At 36.0% G+C, this 24989-nt stretch overlaps 1 protein-coding gene across 3 annotated transcripts in view; it reads right to left on the bottom strand.

Annotated features, from left to right (window-relative positions):
* Positions 1-2805: 2805 nt before the first annotated feature.
* LOC131029212 (uncharacterized) overlaps positions 2806-24989 on the bottom strand; it is a 31648-nt gene continuing 9464 nt past the window's right edge. For 2 of the 3 annotated variants that reach the window (XM_057959622.2, XM_057959623.2), the window contains exons 9-11: positions 3585-3714; positions 3343-3371; positions 2806-3159 (exon numbers count right to left, since the gene is read on the bottom strand). In XM_057959622.2, the coding sequence (XP_057815605.2) occupies positions 3111-3159; positions 3343-3371; positions 3585-3714 (208 nt within the window). In that variant the 3' untranslated portion in view covers positions 2806-3110. Of the gene's footprint in view, positions 3160-3342; positions 3372-3582; positions 3715-7299; positions 7545-24989 lie in introns of those variants that run through there. The other variant, XR_009102710.2, reaches the window with a different exon arrangement.

Here is a 24989-nt window from a genome sequence, read left to right as displayed (position 1 = left end):
GTGGGGTGGGGATAATGATTTAAATAAATGTTTTATTTAATTTATTTAAAAGAGGAAAAAGGGATTTAATTAAATAAATTGATTTTATTTATTTAATTGATTTGAATTGGATTTAATGAATTAATTAAAATAAATTGAATAATTTATTTAATTAATAGAAGAATGTTTGGGGATAAATTAATTAAATATTAATTTAATTAACTGGTGGCTAGTGGATTTTTAATCAAATAAATACGAAATATTCATTTAATTAAAATGGACAGATTTATGTGACTACATAATTAATGAGGGATTAGTGGAGAAGTTGGGGGCGCTCGTCATCACCTTGCATAGGAAGAAATTGGAATTGCGGAAGTCAATTTGATCTGATGCTTTGTCCCATAGACTTTTGTTAATCTTGTGGATGGTAAAATAATTATTATTCTGCTTCTTTCTTTTCTGGGCTACATTGGTTCTCTTTGTGGTTGAATTCATAGAACGTGTCGTGTTCTGTACAAGACTTTATCCTCTGAGAAAAACATATTCTTTTCTTCTGGAATCAACACAGTGAATGTTGTGTTCTATGGCATAGTGCATATTGTGCAAACGTTTTTTTTTTCTTAAAATGAATTCTATTCTTTATGAAAAAGGGAACAGGTGTTCTAGAATAATAAGGCATTAAAGATGGATTTACTGCAGTGTTTGCCGGACGCAGTTGTAAATGAGGATTATTTCTGAGAAACAGAAGAAGCGTTTTGTTTATGGTGATGGCACGTAGTATTGTTTTGGGTGCTTCAGGTGCTACGTTTTTGTTGATTATTCGATCAGGTAGAAGGTGTGATGTTTGGATGGGTGTGTAAAATTGTTTCGAGTTCTTTACTTCTTTTTTTGTTGCTGTTCGAATATATCTGGGCTGATACACTTCGTATTTTTGTTGAGAAGAGCATTCTGTTCTGTTTTGATGAGTTCTTCGAACCTGAAAATGGAAACATACGATTTTTGAAAATGTGTAGGATAATTACAGAAAGGTGCCTTCACGTGTTCTGAAATATAGATTTTGGCTCTTTTACGGTGACAAGTCTGTTTTCAAAAATAAAATATATAGGTGATCGATGTGTAAAAGTTGTGGCCTGAAGCAGCGTGGGGACGATAATCTTTTTACAGAAACAGATTTGAATAAAAACAGGTTGTATAAATTGCTAATTCTGGAGCGGGTGGTTTTTGGTCTGAATTGAACACAAAAAGAATTTGCCCATATTGAGTTAGGTGTGCAAAATCATAGAGTTGAAGATACCATGATGCAACCAAACTGTTGGGTGATATTTGATTAAGTGTGACTGGCTTCAACAGATATAATATTTGCTCGTATCTGTGCATTATCATTATAATTATAATTTTATATATATATATAGATTTTGTATTTCTGGGCGTTGGTGAAATCGAAGGAACTGGGTGAAGAAAAAAGTAAGATTGGTGCAAAAACAAAATTCTTATGTTATCAGTTTCAGTCTTTTTGAGTTGATGCTCAGATTGAGGTTGGTGCCTTGGAGAATCAGAGTTGGTGCTTTGAAAAGAGTTGGTGCTCTATATGTGAGTTGGTGCTCACTTCTGTAACTTGGGTTGGCGTCCAATTTTATTAATAGAACCTATTTGATGCCATGGTTTTTTACCCGGAAAGAGTTTTCCATGTGAAAAATTGGTGCTATTGAATCCTCGTTTATACTCTGCATGTTATACTCTGTGCTTTCATGTTTTTATAAGGATCTAAAAATATGGAATACTAATTCACCCCCCTCTCAGTATCCCCTGTGTGCTTCTCAGTGGCTACTAATGAATCTCACCCAAAAGAGTGGTTTATATCATGCAAGGGTAATTGGGAGTTGATGATCTACCAACCACATTTATTGGCATCAAAAGGAACAAATGACGTACTAGGGTAGACATAGTCAAAACTAGTCATGGCCTGCAAACACTTTGACTCCTTTTTTCCCACTTAAATTTATTTTTTTCTCTACCATGTAGGTCGGAGATTTTGGCCCTTTCCTAACTTGTTGCACTTTCAGCAAGTTCTCAAACTACAAACTCACCGACATCTTCTTCTTTGTCAGAACATTCAGCTTCTTGTGAACTCTATCGGCCTTTCGGTGAACTGGCGAATTTGCGAACATTGTTGCACTTTTGCACTTTCAACAAACTAACAAACCTTGTCACAATTTCACACTTTCAACAAACTGGAAACCCTGACAACTTATTGCCTTTCAGTGAACAAGTACCCTTGTCACACTTTTGGCAAACTAGCAAACCTACAAACCCATCTTGCTCATACGAACATTAACATTAAACCAATACAAGCTCCTTACAAGAAAACAAACTAGAAATCACCTACGGAAGACCAAGAGTCACCACATAGAAATCCACTTCTCCATATTTGAAGTCAACTAAGGAAGACCAAAAGTCATAACTTAGAATTCCACTTTAGATGTCGTCCCTATGGGATTTTGAACTTGGATCTCCACAGTGAAAATACAACATTTTAACCAATTAAGTTCAACCCCTTAAACTAATTCTCAATATTTAAATATCAAATTGATTATTATTTATTTTTCATACCTGGGCCCACGGAAGATAGGAAATGGGTTAATATTGCCTCCCATTGAAAATAATTAGAACTGGACATTATGCTTGGGATTCCCCATTCTCATGGCAAGTGCCTAAATAAAAAATTTCTCATTCTAAAAAATTGAAAGGAAATTGGCTGAAACCAATTCCCCAACTGCAAAAATTCAGTCTTCAGATCAGATATATTGTCAAAGGTGCAACTCATGATAAAATGAACATATCATATATATAATACAAAAGATTATACAAAACTGCTAATGGACAAACTCATGTTTGAGTTTATGTGACAATAATTGACCTACGATACATTTTTGAAAGAACATTACAAGAAGCATTCATATTTTCCTGCTACAGAGCTTTCAGAAGTTTCCACAGGAAACTTGTTTATACACGATATGCACAACTTCTGTTGCTTTTTCAGGCCTCAATAAAGCTAACAAGGAATATTATGTACAAATAAATAAAAGAATTGCCGAATGAATTATACAAAACTAGGCAGCCTCAATATTTGACTACTCCCATCGAGATTTGGCAGCACTTATGTTTGGATAGCCCAATGACCTGCAGGAAGGAAAATAAAAGCTTATTCAGTAAGATTATTCGTGCATACTGACCTAATAATCTTCTCAATAGATAAGAACTTCATTTGTTTTCTAATTCTCTTTATCTTTTCCTATTTTCAGTTAGTGACACATAATCAGCACAAGGTAATGCTTTCAAAAGAGAGGGAAGTCTTTCACCCACTTGTAAGCATGGTTGTGTTCTTTGTCCACCTGTATAATCAGAGAAAATTTCGTTACAATCTGATCAGCACGATAAAAATGTAATATTGTATATTCAGCAACATAAAGATATCCAAACTATCAAAAGAATTTGCAAATCAGAGAGCTCCGCTGGATATATCCATGTTGAAAAGCCTACTCCCTGTATTGCAGTAATATCCACTAAAAATATAGCATTGAATAGCAAAAGCAGATAAATTGTACCCTATCTTGAGGTTTTATCGTTTTTCCATGCATCCGTGAAACATTTCCAGAAGAATTGATATCAACAGAATGACGTATATGGAGAACATTACACAAATGTTCAAGCAATGCTGCCAGATGATTGTACGTGCTGCATCCAAATTCTAACAGTTAAAGTCTAACACAAGCACTGAAATATGTGCTACCAAAAAACAAATTTAATAGTGTCTGAAACTCTATCATGTCTGCTATGGCAGCAAATTTAATGAAGCTGTTACCTTAAAAAACGTCATCTTTTTTTTCTAAATTACAACAAAATTTATTTACCCATGCACTCATAGAATGTAATCTATTCTACACAATGGCATCATTGGTCTCTCTGCCTTCAGAATATACTAAAAAATTAAAGTACTAGCAAGTATTGGATTTGTTAATATCAACCCATGCCTAAAAACACTCATTTTGCACCTTCATAATTATTAAAAGTGTACATGCACTGTTGCACGTTAACAAACGTTATATTATAGCTTTTTTCCCAAGAAATGCATCTTTATGACTTCAGAAAACAAATGATGACCCTACATAGGCCAGGACTAGAAATTCTTGTTATTATATTATAGGCAGAAAAACAAATCTGGGAAACCATGATAGATGTTGCAGAAAAGAGAAGCATTTCTTCTGACTGCTGTAGACATCAAAGAAGGATTTGGAAATATAGAGACACAAAGGCAACTCTGATGGAGTTATATCTATTCATCAAAGAGTTTGGTTGTAATTTTTTCCATCTGCAGGTAGTTACTGCTTGTACATTTTTTAATAACCTTTAACCAAAAGAAAAAAAATTAAGGGTTATTTAGAGTTTTTGTGATCAAATTAAAATATATGGGCACTTGATTTGGATTTGGATTTTGAATGTGATTTTAAAAACATGTTAAGGAGAAAACCTATTATAGGTTTGTTATGACACAAATGTTGATAGTGATTAATGAATATTATCTGATACAAGAATGGAAATAATATTGAATGTTATTGCTAATGTTTGAAAACAACTATATAGCATTTAATTTTATTAGTACTATTGAACACCATATTATCATTGTTTTACAATCTTGAGTACCATATTATGTGGGTTAGTTTTCTCCTTATGTATATTCTAAACATGAGTTTCTCTCCAGATCTGTACATTACTTGTGGATGGAAGGGAACATAAGTTACCGTTCATTCCATTTTTTACACTATGAACAATTCTTGTTGCATTAGTCTCCTTAACAAATATATATCACAAGCAAATATTTTCTAGTTTCCAACATTTGCATACTTTGGTTGTCGTGTTGCTGATTTTTGTGTACCTACAATGGAGATTTTTTATAACCTTCATTGCATTAATCCAAGCACTTCTACATATGAGTCCATTTATGCATCTAGAGTTCATGTGGGGATTCTTATTTTGCCACTATGAGACGGATGGGACATTACCGCCCAATCACATTTTGACACCACAAAACCCTAGTTTCTGACATTTCTTGCACAATGGCAATCACACAGAAAAGTGCGTACATTTCTTATATTCTGAATTCAATAAGTGGATCAATTTAGGCTTCCAGCATTTTTTTCTGGCCCAATTGGCTTGTTTGCCATTTCAGTGTGTTAGGAGTCATTAAGGTTGTAGCATGGGTTGAGCATATGTGAGAGTATAAGCTCATATACGAGCGTACATGTTTCAGAAGGGTTGGTGAGACAGTAAGGGGACCCATCTTCTCCCCCATCTTATTAAGGAGGGGTGTGTATCTAAGTTACAACCACCTGTCTTCTCTAATATGCATTCCATTATCCTGTCTCATGGCTGCACATCATCACTGCTTCTCTCTAGCATCTGTGAAGAGAGAGCAAACCTGCTGTATGTTGTTGCAGGCATCTATGCAGTGCCTTATTTGTGTAACGCTGTCATCTGTAATGGACACTGCCATCTCAATGCTGTCTAATACTAGCATGTATTCTTGTTCCTTTCATGTTTGTCAATTAAAAAGCATTTACGTGTTTAGCAATGTCGCTTAACATTTTTTCAGGTAAGTGCTATAAGACTAGCAGAGATATATCCTTTAATTGAACAAGTTTATAGTATATGCATTTATTTTTCAGTGACAAAACTTCTACCTTTTATTTTCATCTAATAAATGGTATAAGTAGCCACACTTCTATAATAGACTTGAATGGCTTCAAAGTTTCTGCAAATATAATAGAATGAAATGGGTTCAGGGTTCAACCATAAGGTGCGTTAGGAAGCATCTACATGTGATGTAGGTCAGGGATATACAAACTTGATCAAGACAAACTCCAGCAAAGCATACCCATTTCGCCAGTGAAAAGGCAGAGACACTTCAGAGAGGAAAACCCACCACCTTCTATTGATTTCCCATCATTACTTGTTTTCAGTGGATATTTTTAGATTATTTGGCATCTGGTGAGTGTAAAAGCAGATTGCTGAATTTGTGATATATATTAAAATGGCTAAGAAATCTCTCATATTAGTACCACATTATAAAAAGGCAGATAAGGTTAAGATTACTATTTATAAGTTGATTTGTAATGCATTTATTATAATTCTCCAATAAATAGGAGGATTAATATACATTGTAGAAACTAGTGCAAAACTGTCAATATAATCAATTTATTTTAGGGAGGGTATTAAATATTTTAGGGAGGGTTCTATATCTTTAGGGAGGGCTGCTATTATCCGGGAGAATTCTATTTTAGGGAGGGTTCTATATCTTTAGGGAGGGTATGTACCATCTGGCACATTTACTGGCTATTAATAAAGGATAGCAGATAGCAATTTCATATGATGACAAACCAGACTGATACAAATTGTGACATAATGAGTGTTTATGAAACCCAAGTGAAGAAGTGATGAAAGTGCAGAAGAATCAGGACTTGAGCATAAATACAGGGGGCAGCTTGCAAGAGTCATACAGCCACCCACATGTTCACCCTTATCTGAGGGAAGCAAGTAAACCTCTAGTCAAGTGAATAGCAGAGTGCATAAAAAATATGAAGACCGTGAGAACTGCCTAACTAGAGAAGGTGCATCAAAATACGCTGTGCCTGTAACTTGATTCTTGCCATCAAATAATGACATCTAACCCAAGAAAGAGCTCTTGTTCATTGTAAGATCATGTATCAGCATCTAGCAGGTCCCAAGATGGGCACTCTAACATATAGATTTTCTGTGATTAGTCATTTTCAAAGGAAAACTTTGGTCGTTCAGAGGTTATATCAGCTAATTCCTTCTTTTATTCAAACATAACTCTAAATTCATACAATAGATTAAAATGCCTCAGTAATCCTTCATTATCATACTAAAATTATTTTTCATCAATGGATTAGAAGTTCATACTAATAATTAAGAGGTGATTTGTAACCAAATTACTTTCAGCACTCCAATTACAGCAAAAGGTTTGATTTGTGTTTTGCAAACTTTTGTCTCAAAGTTGTCATAGAATCAACAATATCATCATTCAGAAAATCTATTGGATATTAAAATTTAAATCAGAGGACAATTTATATGATCACAAACTAGAATCAGAAGGAATTATGATGTGATGGGTGTCTGAAAACCCCAAGGGAGGAAGGAATGATGTCATACAAGAATTGGAGAGTGATGATCAAAAAAACATGAACAACACTAAACCACCGGAAATAGCAGAGTACATAAAGAATATAAGACCATGGGACTCACCTAAGAAGGTGTATCCTGCATGCTATAACTGAATTCTTCCCATTAATAGACGATATCTTCAACCAAATATCTTTTGAATCCAACTCATAAAAATAAGGCTCATCCTCAGTAAGACGTGAATAGGCATCAAGTGGATCCCAGTATAGGCATTAAAATTGCCCCAAAAATGATGTCACACAAAGAATAATAATCAGAGACCTCCAGATGAGAAAGGGAAAAGGCATATATAGCCACTTGAATAATTCCTTTCACAAGATACAAAAACTGGTTCAGAGCAAGAATAAAAGTCTTTAAAAAGTTTACACATAGTGGTTAAGTCGTTACAAATTAAACAGAGTTACTAAGAAATTTTCCTTGTTTGAAGGAGCTATTCTGTTCAGATCCCACAAAAGTAATTTCAAATACCTACAGATGCCACCAACATTTCATAAATTTTCCCATACAGGTTGTTGAAGTTCGTATAAGTGGGTATAAAAATTCAGATGTTTAGAAGCTTGGAAGTCTTGAAGAATATCCAAATGGAAGGAATCAAAAGGCATTGCAAAAAATTAAAAAACATTTAGTTCAAAATATCTGAGAACAATCAACATTCATAAAATTCAAAAATCAGTGACTTTTAATTTGGGAAAACAAATAAGGAAGACTCAAAGACACTAAGGCCTGAAGTGATTAGTGCATTGTCAAATTTGAATATATGTAAAGTTCAAAACTAAATGACTCGATAGTGTTGATGTGTTTTTTTATGACAGCGTCGAACACAGAATAAAGTTGCCTAACGGTCACTTCACTCTCTCTTGATCAAAGTGCGATTGCATGCTAAGACTGCAAGAAGTTCAAACAATCGACTCCAAGGTTCCTTTATGGTACGGACGTGACTCAGTTGGCTGATGTGATTGCTGGTAATCCAAGGGGCCTTACGTTTGCATAATTCTTTCACTTCTTTGCTGTGGCTGGAGCTCCATCATCGGATATGGCAATTTTGCGATGTTGTTGCTTCGAACGGACTAAAATGAACTGAAAGAAAAGGGAAAGGGTTTAGAAGGATCTAAATCTACTCCTAAGGGCAGTGATATCAACAGTTAATGCTTCGGTGGACAAATTCCAAAAAACCAAGCTCTGCTTCGCCAAGGTAAACTACAACTCCGCAAGAACCGGTGCAATCTTTTGAGGATGTTGAAGAATTTTCATATTGAGAAAGTGCATTTGAATACCCAACATGGCGCAATCCAAATGACCATTCACAATCGAACTTAGCATAAATTTGGGGGTCCAGGCTAACTTTACACTGCAACTTACAATCAGCAAGATGCAAAAAGTATGAACCATGGAAATTCATCAAACACCATTACATTCTCTATTGAAATCAAAGCACTATACTACTTCTACTCTAAGTGAAGAAGGTGAAACCATGCAAGCTTTGAAAAAATAACTTAAGTGGACACCATCAGAGAACAATGTTTCACTGTTATTATCTCAAAACTTATTGCAACAATTTCATACAAGGTCTCCCCCCTCTACAAATGAGGGGGGTCACCCCTTTATATAGGCCTCAGGCCATGATTACATGCAAAACCCTAATTAGGGTTTCTCCCTAAAAGATTCCTCACCCATGATGCAACAAGGTGGGAATCTCCAATTAATAACCAATCATGCCCATATACAATTAATTCAACAGTACCCAAAATAGCATCCATTGCGCATTAAATGCACCACCTGTTTCAAATTCACCCGACATGCATTGAATATTCATCCATGCAAAAATCACCCCATTATGTCATAAATGTTCCATCATTTCCACATGCGGCGGCTGCATGCAAAAAGAATCTGCCATAAATTCAACATGCAATGACTGAGTCACCATTTGGTCAAATATTTCGGTAATGAATGCGCCACTCTACTGCCACGTGTTCAATAGATCCTCGCCATGCAAGTGGACCCCGTCATCGTATGTCCGCTCTTGCACATCTGGAATTGTTGGAGAGGGAAAATTCGATTTAGGAAGAATTTTCCTGAAGTCTCTTCAACTTTCCTTGCTCAGAGAAGGTTTTCCATCACTTGTCACCATCTCCTATTTTTTAGGAATTTTCCACAAATTAGGGTTTCAAGTGTAGGAGGGAGATAATTCTCCTACGAACCCAAATCTATGAAAATTTTGAAATTTGGATGTGATTTGATGCCTGAGAATGGATTTTTAAAAACTTTTCCTGGGGGAAATTTCTTGTTTAGTTGATCCCTGATTCCTTCCTTGCCTTAGAAATTTTATCTTCAATTCATCCTTGGGTGTGATTTCTTGTTGTGAAGGAATTCTCCTTTCGAAAGAAACTTGTTCCTTACCCTAAGGAAGGAAATTCTTCATGCCTTAGACAATTTTCATGATTTCCAAGAACTACGTCCTGAAGGAAGAAATTTCAAACACTTAGTCAATTTTTCACCATTCCTGGAATTCTATCTTGAAGGAAGGAATTTCCGACACTAAGCCAAATTTTCACCTTTCTTGGAATTTCTTCTTCTTGGGCGCAATTCTTCCCTAAGGAAGTAATTTTCATTTTTTCACTTTCTCCATGGCTCTTGCTATTTGGCGCCCTCCCAGGTGTTAGGGCGGAATTCTGCATAGGTGGTGGATTCTCACAATTTATCCATTTCTCCTTGCCTTCTCCATTCGGGTGCCCTCCACAAGGTTGGGGCAGAATTTTCACTATGTGAAGGATTCATGGAATTTTTTGTGAATCCTTGAGACCCTCATTTTGGTGCCCAAGTCCACAGTTGGGCGGATTTTCACCCCTGTGGAGGATTCATGAATTTTTTTTATTTATCCTTGCCTCCTCCATTCTGGCGCCCAATCACTTCCTGGGGCGGAATTTTCACTGTGTGAAGGATTCATGGAATTTTTTCACAAGTTCCAGGCTCTTTGTCAGGATATATATATGAAATATAACATTTCTTATACTTTAAGTTATATTTCATATATATTGTCAGGATGTTTGAGAGTGGTTTCAGGTCCATAGGAATCATAATGCAAATTTTGGATTTTGGAAGATCTTTCACATTTTCAGACTTCGTGAAATTTCAGGCCATTTTCGGATCCAGATGACATTGGTGGATTGATGTGAATTTCCAGACTTAGATGATTTTTCAAGCTTTCCATTCCTGAACAGATTCCCATACATCGCCAAATTTTGACCACTATCTGTGCTGAGATGCCACTTTGGGACTTTGAAGGTGGATTTTCCAAACTTAGAACAATTTTGTGCCTTCCACTTCAGGGATGATTCTCACACTTAGCCATTTTAGACCCCTGCCTGTCTGCTTTCAACTTTCCAGATTTAGAAGTGATTGTGCATGTTGATTCTTCGCTGTCTGCTAGCCTAATCGTGCCACAAATAGACTTTCCCGAAATAGAAACTTTCCAAAATGTCAGAGTTAGAGCCCAAAACAGGACACAGGATGACTTACTAAAAATAGAAATTACTAAATATAGTAAATTTGATTTTTGGCAAAATGACGACATTCTGGGACTCGGAAAAATCCCTAAAAAAAAGGAACTTTCTAAAAATAGAAAGTCTCTTTGTTTTGGCTCAAATTTTACTAGGAGGTTCCTTGAAGGGTCCTGATTCCAGTTGTATGTTCAATTTTCCCAAAACCCTAACAGAAACCCCTAAAATCTAGGATAGAAGGCAGAAACCCTAAAAAGGGACAAAACAAGCCCTAGACTTCATAGAACTCGCTCAACAGAGAAGCAGATCAACTCTAACTGACCCCCGAACATCCGCAAAGCAGAGAGATTGACGAGACTGTTGCGAAAAGACCCCCAAAACGCAAGCCAAAAGACCAGGAGGGCCTAAAAAGTAGGGGGTCCCCATTTGCAATGGGGCGATGTGTGAAAACATCACAACAGATAGGAGATGTGCAATTGAGGAAGAAATCTCCAAAAGCCTGAGCCCTAAATAAATTGATTCTCAAATTTTAAGCATCAATCAATAATGTTTAAGGGAAAAGTCCATCGAAATTCAAAACTGTTGTAACATATAATGTGGACCTACTGAGCCCTAAACCATACGGAAACAACATAACCCTTTTATGGACCCCATAAGGAGGGCCTAAAACAAGCCCTTAAATATATGTGAGAATGTACCTTACCCGTCTCCATAAGAAACCACCCAAAATCACGCTTATTAAGAAATCCATGAAACTCCCACAAGTTAGACATAAAAATAATATAGTTGTACCAAGAAAAGACTTAAGATGCTTTGCAACAACAACAAGATGATCTAACAAGACTTTGAATAGGAAAAATCTGGGATAATGGATCACTTCACAAAACTCTTGCAGCAGATACAATTTCCTCAAGCTTTAAGTCTTTATCAACCAAGAAATTTGGAGATCAAACATTGTATAAGCCTAAGGTACAAGTAAACCTGGATATCCTACTCTTTGAAGGTCATATAGAATCTAAACGTTGAAGATTTTGATTACTAGGTTAATTTAGTAGACCCTTGCTTGCCTATGAAGTCCTTTGGCAGCTTGGAACATAAAGGATTACCTCTGTCCTTTTTAGAGTAACCTTGTTTGTGAAAATGTAGTGGGAAAATTTTCCATTGTCCATGTGCATTATGTTACTTCTGTGGAATACTGGTCTGATTTTGCAATGTATTGAAAGAAACCAATTATAGTCATATCTCGATCATGGATGTGATTATGACTATAATAATAATTATTATTAAAAATATCTAATATATTACCAGCTTCCTGCTGCACTGAGTTGAATCACAAATCCGATTTGAACTGCACCCAGATCCAATGGCTTGACCCATGAATCTGGTAACATAGATAAAGGATATACAAGGATTAGCTCTTTTCCTTGCAGCAGCCAAATCATGCTTGTGCTAAAGAAGCATGTCATGAAACTTGACAAGATCACAGTTTCAGTATGTATTGTGTATTAGGGGACTCCAAATTGTGGACCTATTTTGACAACATGAATGTTGTGAAGGTGATCTGCTTCACCTAAATGAGATGGTCCACGATGTGTAAGTTTCCAAATGTTGAAACCATGAATATAAAGATCCAGCATTGATCTTGCCTTGAAATACAAAAATCAAGGTTAACTTTCACCTTGAATGTGTTATGATTTTGAAATGGAGAACTTAACAGAATTTATGAGAGTTGACAAGACCAACCAGAGCATCAGATAGCAAAAATTGACTAAAATTGGTCCTCTTTTGCTCCAAAGGAATTTTGATGAGTTTCTAGACATTTACTGCTGCTTCTGAAAGCCTGTTTCAGAAGAATCAACCATCTTTGCTTTCCTACATCCTCTACCAGATAGTCTCAAATGGAGTAAGAATGCACACCTTTCTGATACTGTAAATGTATATATGCAAACACTCAACACCAGTATTTGCTCAAGGACCAATGATCCACACTACATGAACCATGTAGTGTGCAAATTAGAATACCCTAAATTGGCTAGCAATCCTAATGTGTTATTAGAGATGTTAACATGAAAATTTGTCTAGTTAGTAGCTAACCAAACAGGGAAAAATTTACATGTGATATGATGACTAGATAAATAAAAATAAGATCCCAGCTCTCTTTCTTCAAAGTTCAAGTTCAACAGTGATGCGAGTGCAGAATGATTTTGCTACAATGGCTCTTGGCTATCCATTCATAACTTGTTGCAACACGTCAGTTTCTTTGTGGATGATTGGCACAAGTGGTGCAAGCAATGGTTGCATAAATTTCATGAATAGAATGTGTGACTCATGCAAGTTGTGAAGAAATTCAAAAGAAGCATGTGAGTCATGGAAGTTGTGCAGATACCTTCCATCAATTCAACAAATGATCAATTAAGATGCAGAGAATATAAAGAAGGAAAATTTGCAGGTAAAACTATACAGCTCTTGCACATGGCCAACCTTCAAATTGATGTGGATGAGTAACACAAAGAGCCCTGACAGCACTGACCGTACAATGAGTAACACAAAGAGCCCTGACAGCAGTGGCCCTACAATCAGACTTTGTTGGATGTGATATGGTTTCTAAAATGGTAATATTTTGTGTTTGTTGAAAGGTAACAAGATGCATGAGTACTTAATGGAGCATTGTGTAAGCATAAATGCACTAGTATGACAACCAATTTCTTAAAAGTAGTGTTAGTATTTAAAATATGTTATGAAAGTAATATATGACTGCCTATTTTGTTAGATATACTTTTATCGTCATTATGTATGGCTTGCGACACTTACAAACTGTTAATCCCTGGTCTTTTTTTTCATTCTATGGGATTAATGGGGACATTTAAACCCCATCTTGCTGTATAATGTTTTGAAGATGACTTGGTTTGGAAATCCTCCTTGTGCAGGTTTACTTGAAACACAGAGTAATTGTTTTTGGAATTTACCTTGAGTTTTCTCTAGAAAATTGTCAGATGGAAAAATATAGAAAGACCACCTTATAACAATGTATTCAGAATTGTTGTGTTGCACGGGAAATATTTTTATATACCCTCTTAACCAACAAAAATGGCCTTCAAAGCAAACTTGCAGGCTTAACCATAGTAGCAAAAATATTTGGGGAATAGATCAGCAAACAAAAGTATAAAAAAATTTGACAAAATTTGGATATAAATCATGGTAACCCAGAGACGCTTCCCCAGCCACTAAGATGCATCTCGGAGACAGAGATGCATCTCCAGTACCGGAGAGGTCCCCAGAAATGTCCCAATGCACAGGGTTCTTTGGGCTGCCGTCTCCAGAGTCTCCCAACCAGAAATTGCCTACCACAAAACTTACAGCAAAACGCATTAAAAGGCAGAAAAGGAAGGCAAATAAATAAAATAAGCCTGCATAATGTTTCATTCTGAAATTTTTGATGATACAGAAATCCATGCAAAGTTATAGGGATTGGAACTACTGACAGTGCAGACTTTTTTGAGAGGGGCATAAACAGTTGTATGACTCATTTCCTATCATTGTGATGGTCTAAAGAGAAATTGCATTTACTATTTATTGTTCCTATATGACTGATTTACTGTTCTTGTTTTTTTCTGGAAATTTATTAAATTATATTTAAAAAATGGTGTCTCTGAGTACCCCCATCTCCTATTTTTTAAAATTAGCCATACAGGTACTAGTACCAGTCTCTAGCGTCTCCAACTACCCCCGTTCTTGGTGACTGATATAAATGGAAAAAAAGGGGAAAATCGGATTTAAAAATAAAGGTAAAAAAATGTAGAAAGAAGGATAAATACTTGTTATTGAAATTTGAAGGCATTTCCATAGCATAAAGTTCTCGAGAGCAGATAAAATTGACAGTTTAGCCCATGAATTGTCATATATAGGTTTTTGTTTTTTATTTCCATATCACTAATTACATTGCACTGCACAATGCATACTTCATAGTGCATAAATAACAACTAGATCCTGAACCCCACTTAGCATCCCCACTCTGACAGCATAACTGCCCTCTTTGAAAAGTCATTTTGTAACTCCCATACTCCAATATCAGAAACTGACAAAATCAAACAAAAAATGTCATTAAAGAATATCTACTTGTTATTTGCCAATTTTCCCAAACTGCTGAAAAATAAATTGAATGAATGATTCAATAATCGGATAATTACATTGAACGATATACACATGTATATATAGAGTTTACAAGACGATGTTCTATAAATAGAACTAGTCGTTAAAGTGAAATCAAATAAGCTAAAAAGCTTAAAAAGCTAAATATAGCTTAAAAGGTTAAATAATAAAAAGCTAACTTAACAAGCTAAATAAGTTGACTAAAAAGCTAAATAGCTAAATAAGTCGACAACGAAGATGACTGCTAAAAATAGAAGATGGCCATTATAGAAGATTTTAATATTATTTACAGATGATTTTTGAGGAAAAAACCGTAAAAACCAGCAAACAATTTTTGAAGAAAAAATCGTGAAAACCTAGAAATCCTAGGCAAGCTTTGCAGATGACAGATAATAATTTTTAAGGAAAAAATTCTAAACCCTGAAATAGGAACCCTCAAAAAGAGAATTTATGATTTTGAGGAGAAAATCGAAAAACCAAGAAATCTAGGTTACAAATCATTGTTTTTGTGGAAAAAAATGGTAAAACCCAGATAACTAAAATCTTACGCGAATATCGTGGATTACAAATGAGATAATTTTTAAGGGAAAATTATAAACCCTGCGAACAATTTTTGAGGAAAAAATCATGAAAACCCTCCCATGATTTTTTGTGGAAAAAATCAGAAAACCGACAGACAATTTTTCAGGAAAAAATGTAAAAACCCTGGGACCTGTAAGACGAGGTCTGGCCTAAATCAATCTGATCAAGGCAACGATATTCAAATATCGTGAACATGCACTGTTTCCGGGTGTTGTGGCAGCTGTTGAACTTTGTCTGTGTTCCAACATGATGCTGGTCAAAGATGCTGTCACGGAAATCGAGGTCGATCGAGATCAACTAAGTGAAAGCAAGAGACAGAAAAATCTGATTTTTTTTTAAAATATCAGAATAGAAGCAGCTGCACAAAAAATATGAAACCCTAGAGGAGAATTCTAGCACGAATTATGAGGCGTGAATTTCGAGGTTTGGAAGAAACCCAAAAATTAAAATTTTCCGCAAACTTAAAACTTGAAATTTTTCCTAAAAATAATGAGAAAAAAATAATAATTTGCAGAAAATAAAAAAAATACCTCTGATTTTTTTTGTAAAAAAAGTAGAAAAATATTAACGATTTTTTTTCCAAAAAAACGTAAAAAAAATAGGGGCAGAAACCCTAGATCGGATGTACAACATAAACAACGCCCAAAAGACACCAAAATTCCCAACGTCACAAAATTAGCAGAAATCGCTAACTAATTTTAAATTCCAAGGCAAATTCGCTAGCACAAAATTCGAGGCACAGAAAACGAGGCACCCAAAAAAAGATGAGACCAACCCAGAAAAGATCTCGAAAAACCCACCATGAATCTAAAATCAGAATAAAATTTTGACTCGAACTGAAGGGTCAAAACCCTAGTCGAAAATTGCAAAAACCCTAGGAAATTTTTTAATCTGCAAAAAAAACCTCCAGGTTGCAGGCCAAAAATCTCCAGAACCCTAAAAAAATAATGAACTGCTGCCCAGCACAAAGAAATTCGCCCACAAACTAGAAACTCTCGAAACCCTCAAAAAGCCTTCAAAAAAGCAAAATTATTTTTTTTATAAAAAAACAATAAAAAAAAAATCTGGAAAATATTCCAGAAAGAAGGCCATGAATTTTTATTAAAAAATTCGCCAAACTTTAAAGAATCCCATCGACCCGCTCAGATACCATGAAAAAAAAATTGAATGAATGATTCAATAATCGGATAATTACATTGAACGATATACACATATATATAGAGGTTACAAGACGATGTTCTATAAATAGAACTAGTCGTTAAAGTGAAATCAAATAAGCTAAAAAGCTTAAAAAACTAAATATAGCTTAAAAGGCTAAATAATAAAAAGCTAACTTAACAAGCTAAATAAGTTGACCAAAAAGCTAAATAGCTAAATAAGTCGACAACTAAGATGACTGCTAAAAATAGAAGATGACAATTATAGAAGATTTTAATATTATTTTAACAACTGTAACCCCCACTTTAACGAGAATTCTTCCACCAACCCCCGGGGAAATTGAAGGTTTGGGCTTATGTGACACTTTAGGCTGAATTAAGGGGAAGGGAACATTACAAGCTCCAAATACTTAACCCAATGCAACAAGTGCCACCTAGAAAACCCAATTTTATAATTTCTCTGTTACTAAGGTTATCTTCACATATAATAAATGCTTGTGTTGTCAAATAAATTGTTTTGACACAGTGACATTCAAAAATCTTTGATGTGTTCCTGTTATGTTAAATTAAATACATCCCAGCAAAAGTAACATTGCACGTTCATCAATATGCATTCATTACATAGAGATGTGCATCAAGGAAGTAACATCAAAATAGCCATCATTTGATTAAGTTTCCTGTAGGTAGAAAGAAGATAATCCATACAGAACACTGTACTTTATATGAAATTTTCTATGTCAGTCATGGTAGAACTAGAGGGTAATGAATATTGAAAACTACTAATTATATGAAAGTGAGTGATAAACTGTTGGCCTTTCTTATTGGGTCAATATTACGAACATTGACCCAAACTCATTGATACTTGTTTCAATAAAGCATTTCTTAGTTTGGTAATATGCCAAAACTAGTGAAAAGTACAATATATTTTTCGAACTAAGAGTTTATTCTTTGTGAAGTTCTTTTAGATCTCTAATAACTAGACTATCTTAAAATATATAAGTATGAGCTGCTAACAAGAATTTGTCAATTCAATGGCACTAGAGTTTTTAGCTTTAATGGGTTAATCACCCCAAGATATTTACATCTAATCTGGATTTGATTGGAAATCATTTGAACTTAAATGTGTTATAAGCAAAAGAAATTATTATGACAGCAGCAAACTTAAATGAAACCACAGCAAACCCGTTTGAGGAAAGAAAACTATGCCATAAAGTCATCATGGCAAGGGAGGGAGCACCTTTACTCTCATTTTAGCTCCTTTCCCAATGTAACAGGTAAGGTAATCCATAATTATTAATAATATTTCACACCACATGTACAAAATGGGAGCTTGAGATGAAATGCCCCATTAAAGAGATAAATATGTGGATATTATAATTTTTCATGTCATGTTTAACTTTTTGCTATGTATAACATCATGTTGATCGGTTGGTGCCTTGGGTGATACAGTAAAGGGATAGGGAACCAAACAAATGGCAGCGTTGCAGCCAACGTCTAAGACACTCACAAGAGTTTCAAAAACTCAAAACTTACACAAACAGCAACTCAGATTCGTGTTAACACAAAAATTTATCAACTATACATATAGTTTGATCAATACACATGATAGATATACATGCATGGATTCCACAAAAAATTTAAGTCTCTACTAGAGATTACAAAACAGCCTACATCTATGAGCACCAAATATTAACAAGATTTTACATCTCTTTTCTAGATCAAATAACATAATACATTACAAAGATTTGCACCACTAGACTTCAACTCTGGAGGAATATTAATAGAGCCTCCCCTTGTAAACATAACATTTCAAACATGCAAAACTGACACAAACAAGACCAAGTCCTCATGTCCAACACCACAACAAACCCACATACTGAATACTCTTTATTCTCCTCAATTGAGTTTCTGATTATCAGTAAGCAATAAATAAAATTCATCTACAACCAAACCTTGTGGAATCTAACTCTCCTTCAATTTCCAAGCAAATTTTGTATCTTTCCTTTCGAGTTGGGACCCAAATTTGAAATTGCATGCATGGTAGAAGTGTATCCCCTCTACAACAAAGAGAATCTCATCCATTAGCTAAACCTAGCCAAGTGGGGAGCCCTCTCCCATATGCATCAACATAATGGAGAGTTTGAAATTCCAAGGCTAATTTGGACAAATCAAAGATGCCTCTTACACGTTCACTCCTCATCTATGACACACCATATATGCTCTTACCCATTTTCAATTTTGTCATATATATCCCACATATTGAAAGGGATATCAGAACCTAATACTAACTTACAAGTGGCAAGAGAAGATCTCCAAGATTCCCACCAAGTAGGACATCCCAAATTACATGAGAAATAAAATTAAAAATGATTAAAATGAAATCCTAGAGATTTTTTGACCATAGGTGTTGTTGGGAGGTATTCACACATTGCCCCATTGCAAATGGGGATCCCCACTTTTTTTCTGCTTTCTAGGATAGTGTTAGAGTCCTTAGATATTAGCCTTTACATTGGAGGGGTATAGTTGGTTAAGAGGCCAGGAATCAAGAGGATAGTCCTTGTTATGAGGGGTGAAATGAAGTGGTGAATGAATGGAGGGACCCTTTATATCAAGCATAGTCAACAATTCCAGTATCTCCTTCTTCATCCGAATGACTCAAATGTATTTCAGTGAAAGGTGACTTTTGGGAGCAAAAAATTGACTAAGTATATAAAAAAAATTATTGCTCCCTAGCTGGAGCGAAATCTGCTTCCATTGCTCATAGTTGGGAGCAATGTAGACTTCTTGAGCAGCATTTGAGGGAAATGAGTGAGTTTATAAGCCTTTAACAACATTTTGATCATAGAAGGAGTGAAGTTTATCATGAATTCAACCAAGAAGTGAAGAGAGATTGCTAGTAAGGGTTACTTCAAGTGCTCCTCTTTTGGAGTGAAATTCACTTCAATTGCCCCTTTTACAGAGTGAATTTCACTTCTAGTGCCTCGGGTTGAAGGCAAAGTCACATTCAAGGTGAGTTTTGAAGACTTTTTGTGTATGGAAGCATAAACTAAGGCATAAAACGATGAGATTCAACTCAAATGTGCATTTTTAAGCTACTTCAAGTGCTCTTCTTTTTGAGCGAAATTCACTTCAAGTGCTCCTTATTGAGAGTGAAATTGTTCCTAGAATGCACATTGAGCTTAGTTTGAAACACCTAAATAGATGGAATGAAGGAGAGTGAACAAGGAAGTCATGTGCTCAAGTCTCAGAGTGAAATTCCCCTAAAGCCCTTCTTGAGGTTAGTTTGACACGTTTTCATTAATCAATGGTTAAAAGACTTAAGGTTAGAACCTATAGAATGAAGGGAAGTGAGTAAGCGCGAGTTCAAATCCAAGTTTGAAGATCACTTCAAGTGCTCTAAGTTCAGAGCGAAATTCACTTCAAGTGCTCCTTCTTTGGAGCGAAATTTACTTCATGTGCTCTTCCCTTGGAGCGAATTTGCCTTTGAAACCTTGAATGAGTACGATTTAGTGTGTTTGAGTCGTCGTGAATGAAAAATAGTGAGCAAGACTTCGATTTGAGGAATCATTTCAATTGCTCCTTCTTTGGAGCGATTTCAACTTCAAGTACTCCTCAGTTGGAGCGAAATTTGCTTCATTTGCCCAAGGTAAGGAATGAAATTGCTTATGGAACATCACCTTGAGCTGATTTGATATCTTCATGTGCTTAGAAAGGAGAATTTTCGAATTTAAGTTGATGAAGGGCGAGATTTGAGAGAACTTCAAGTGTTCCCTAGTTGGAGCGAAAAACACTTCAAGTGCTCATCAGTGGGAGCAAAATCCTCTTCAATTGCCTCTATCTTGGAGCGAAATCATCCTTAAAGCATTTTATGAAGAGAATTTGACGGCCTTTGCATGTGAGCACGTAAACTCAAGAGATGAATTGATGAATGAAGAAGTAAGTGAATAAAAATTTGGCTAAGTACCCAAATACTTCCATTGCTCCCTAGTAGGAGCGAAATGCCCTCCCAATGCACTCATCATGCCTGCAAAACACATAAAAATCAGAGAATATATCAAGTTAGAAGAATTATCGAGGTTATATATTATGTGTGTTTGATATCGTTTTTATTTTGTTTTGCAGATGGGAGAAGATAGTGATTGCAAAGAAAAAGTAGAGCAAGATCTACACCACCATGCAAAGGGGAAAACTTCATTTACAAGCACGAGAATGCTCAAGAGGAATCTCAACTCTCACCGCACCATGGAGACATGAAGAGATCAAGTAGGTATAATGACCCTAATGCTGCTTTTAATCGATCAAATGGGACAACCTCAAGGTTCCAATTGTCAGTTCTTGACTGCGGGATAACTCAACAGTCGATGTATTTTGCTGGGAGCACAAGGGGCCTTACGTTTTGCAACAAGTTGGTCAGCATCTGATTCTTGAACTGGGAAATAAAAGCAAACGAGAAGAGTTTAGGAAACCTAAAATTAACAAGACTGGTATGCAAGTAGATGGATTCAACATAACCAATCCCTGCTCGGCCTGAATAACTCACAACCTCGCAGGAATGGTGCAATCTTCAAGGGGACTTAGAAGATTTTCAGACTGCATGTGCATGCCCAAACACCCAATCTTGGCACAGCTCAGACGGACACCTGCAATTGAACTAAACACAATTTTTCTATGGCTCAAACTAACCATACACAAGGATACACAATCAGCATATCCTCAATGATATGAACCTGAATCCATCAAATACCTGCACACCAAAAAGGAAAGATCTATCTAAATTGCTGAAAGAAACCATGCAAACAGACTAAAACCAAGATGATAAACACCAAGTCAATGTCTATTATATTGATTCTAGCTGCCTATTACAACAATTTCTGCAGCATTTATGTGCTACTACTAAAATTTAACCTCCTACAAAACTCTAACCTATTCTAACTGCCTACAAAAACTCTAACCAGAATCTAACCCTAAAAATCTAACCCTTTACAAAAGAAAGGCCTCTACCTTTTATAGATTTTACAATTTGAACCAGCGGCCAGGATTGACTACATCCAAGGGTTGCAATTTGCCTTCTAGAAGCATGGCAGCTTTAACCCATGCCTACTCAATTCTCAATTATCCCTTCAACCACATTTCCAACTACCTACAACTGTTTGGCTTTAATTTAGTCAATTTGGCAGTGGGACAGAACTTATCCACAACTGACCTGTTTCGCACTTTGTTTCAAAATATCTTGAGCGGGACCCCCAGGCAGCTTTACATTATACAATTTCAATTCTCTAAACAAAATTTCTGGAATTAAATCCAATTGTGCATTTTTGGGAATGCATACTTGGTGTGCTCCTGCATGTTCTTTCTCTTCGGTCTTGAGGATGGATTTCGTCTTATGGTTTGGTGATGGCGCGCTTCCCCATGCTTGGATTTGATCCTTTGCAATGTGCTCTTCATTAGCAACGCCTGGCTTTGTCGTTTTGATCTTGCTCTTTGCATTTTCGCTTCTCGGCATTGATCGCGATCATGCTTCGATTTGCACTTCGGGTTGATGTTCTAGCTCTTCCCAACGTTGTCCTGCAAACAATGAATTCCACTTTTAATAATCAGTTTGAAAAAAATTAATTTAACAATCATATTAAACTTTATCTTTAATGCCCCTCGTTGAAGCGAGCTTGGTTGGGAGAGACAAGGTGTGATTTTTGGCACCTTTGGTTTTAAACGTCTCTTGAATAGATGAAACTCGGGCCTCTAAGATAAAATGTGTGAGTTTGTGCCTTTTGCAAAGTTCTTAAAACAGCCGACCTTTACCTATAAGATCAGCATTTTAAAGTGAAAATACGTGATTTTCCTTTAGCCAATATTTTCGCCCCCTTGCCAGAAGAAATTCAGGCATTTGGAATGGATTGTGCGGTTTCTCCTTTCTTACAAATCTAACAAAAATGTTGAGCTTTGTCATCTGATCACTTTCGGCCTAAATGGGCCTTTTGCGAGATATGAACTTTTGGTCTCTTTTCCTTTTTTCGTCTTATTGAGCTGTTTTGCAAGCTTGCACCTTTTCGGCTTAAATGACACTTTCGCGTGATTTGGGAGATGTTGAACTTTGTCTCACATTTCGGCCTTGGAGGCCGATTTGTGAGCCTTTCTTTAATATTTCGTTCAAATGCCCTTTCATGGCAATTTCGAGCTACTAAGATAAAATGCGTGATTTTGTCCATTTTGGCATTTTCGGCCTATGGGAGGATTTTGCAAGTTTTTAGCATTTTAACCTTTTTCGGCTTAGGAGATGATATTGGTGAACTCAGACTTTGAATTGAGCTACAAAGGCGTGAGACTTGCAAAGTTTGGCCTTCTTGATTAATATGCGAGACATCTTTAAAAGACCTTCTCCTGGCAAAATTCAGTGCTTAGCACTATTCTACAAACTCGATCCTTTATGCGATTTTGGCAAAGTCGGCCTTTAATACATTATTGCAAACTCGGGGGTTTAGTGACAAATTTGAACGCTTCACTGACTTTTAAAAAAGTTCAGCCTTTTGAACCCTTTTAGAAAGTAGTCCCTCTTCACTCTTTGCCAAACCCGGGTTTTGGAGAGAAAATGAAATACTCGCCTTCATTTAGCTGCTTGACCAAACTCGGCCGCTTGGAGCACATTGCAAACTCGGCCCCTGGGAAGAAAATGTAAATCCCACTCTCTTGGCCAAACTCGGCCTCTTGAAGAACAATGAAAGACTCTTTCCTCATTGGAAAAAATTTGGGCCTCTAGATCATTTTGCAAGCCAAGGAGAAACTTGACCTTTTAAGCCAATTTGCAAGACTTGGTTCTTTCGTCTTACCTGAAGGTTGCTTGCACAGACCCCTCTCTTTCTCACTTTCAAACGGGCAGACAACAAAACTGGGGGTCCCATGTGAAGCAAAGGGGTGTGTGTGCAATACGCACAACAGAAGGGATATTGAGTGGATGTGCAGACAAACCTCCCTTTTCATATCGGTTCTCAATTTGGCGGAGTCAATCTCTTGATACGATTCAAAACTTCAAACCCTCAGTAAGAGATGTTCCAATTCCAATTTGAGAAAAAAAGACACATGTATGAATTTATACTTCACCCACACCCATACCTCAAATCATTCCATTTGCTGACCGTCTTGAGATTGGAAATTTCTTCATATCCTAAAAAGAAGGTTTAAGTATAAGTCTTTGAGATGAAAAAAGGTCTTGAACTGGAAAGTTTCCGTGGGAGGTTTCCCTCTTTGAGATGAAGCTGGAGCCAGTAAGAGACCTGAGATGGCTACAATTGCCAAACAATTTGAAACAGGGATTCTATATGTAGAATTTTTTCATATAGTGCAGTGAAACTATTGACCTTATTTGGCTAGCCTTAGCAGAAAAGAGTATGATTATGGATGATATATATGCTAAAGCCGTTGCTTTGAGAGATTCACTAAAAGTCTGCGTATCCCATTACAGAATGATATCAATTTGTGGCCACTTTTGCAGTGAGACTGCTCCAGCTTTGCAATGGCTCTCTATGGTAGACATCCTGTGATTAAGGGGTAAGAGTTCCCAGGCAAGCTGGTTCATCCTGGCACTTAAAAGCCTCTTGGTTCATAATTTCTTTTGGAGTGAGAATATTAATCTTCCTAAAAGCCTATCATTGGTGATATTGTACGTTATCATTAATTTTAGGATATCAAATCTATTACACATTTATTACCTTCTTTAAATGGAACTTTTATCACTATAAAAATACATTGAAGAAGAGGATATTGCACTTATGGAGTCACCACAACATGTGTAGCCATTAACTCAAGTATAGAAAATGTGCTTCAGTATCATAATATTGTCATGGTACATTCTGCAAGCTGAAGGGAAACAATTTAATTTTAGGCTTAAAGCTGTTATAATGGCTTATTAGAATGAGAAGCAACCACCTGTTTTCTACATTCTAATGATCTCCTTCATTGAAGGATTTGTCTACCAAATTTTGTTTCCCTACTGACTTATTAGAATGAGAAAGTGACCACCTGTTCTCAACCATCCAATTATATCCTTTTCTGAAAGGCTTGTCTACTCATTTTCATTTCTAGTGAAACCAAGAGATACATCTCCAGAGAGCTAAGACAGAGACATATCTCTGAAACAGCAGACTGTTACCAAGACATCTCTTAATACCTGGAGATTGAATTCTGAGGTTCCCCACATCTCCCTTGCAAATTCCTGACTTGAACTGCAGTCTCATATTAGAATATATAAACACAGGTCCAAGTGGTCCTATCACTACTTCCTAACTCTAATCAACTGACTCCCATGCCCTAATCTTAGTTGTGTACTTTAAAATTCTATCCATTGCCTTTTCAAAGTTGTTTGCACAGTATACTA

Source organism: Cryptomeria japonica, chromosome 3, assembly GCF_030272615.1.
Source record: "Cryptomeria japonica chromosome 3, Sugi_1.0, whole genome shotgun sequence".
NCBI classification, from domain to species: Eukaryota; Viridiplantae; Streptophyta; class Pinopsida; order Cupressales; family Cupressaceae; genus Cryptomeria; species Cryptomeria japonica.
Note: the sequence above shows the minus strand (reverse complement) of the source record. Positions and strands in the feature narration are given on the sequence as shown.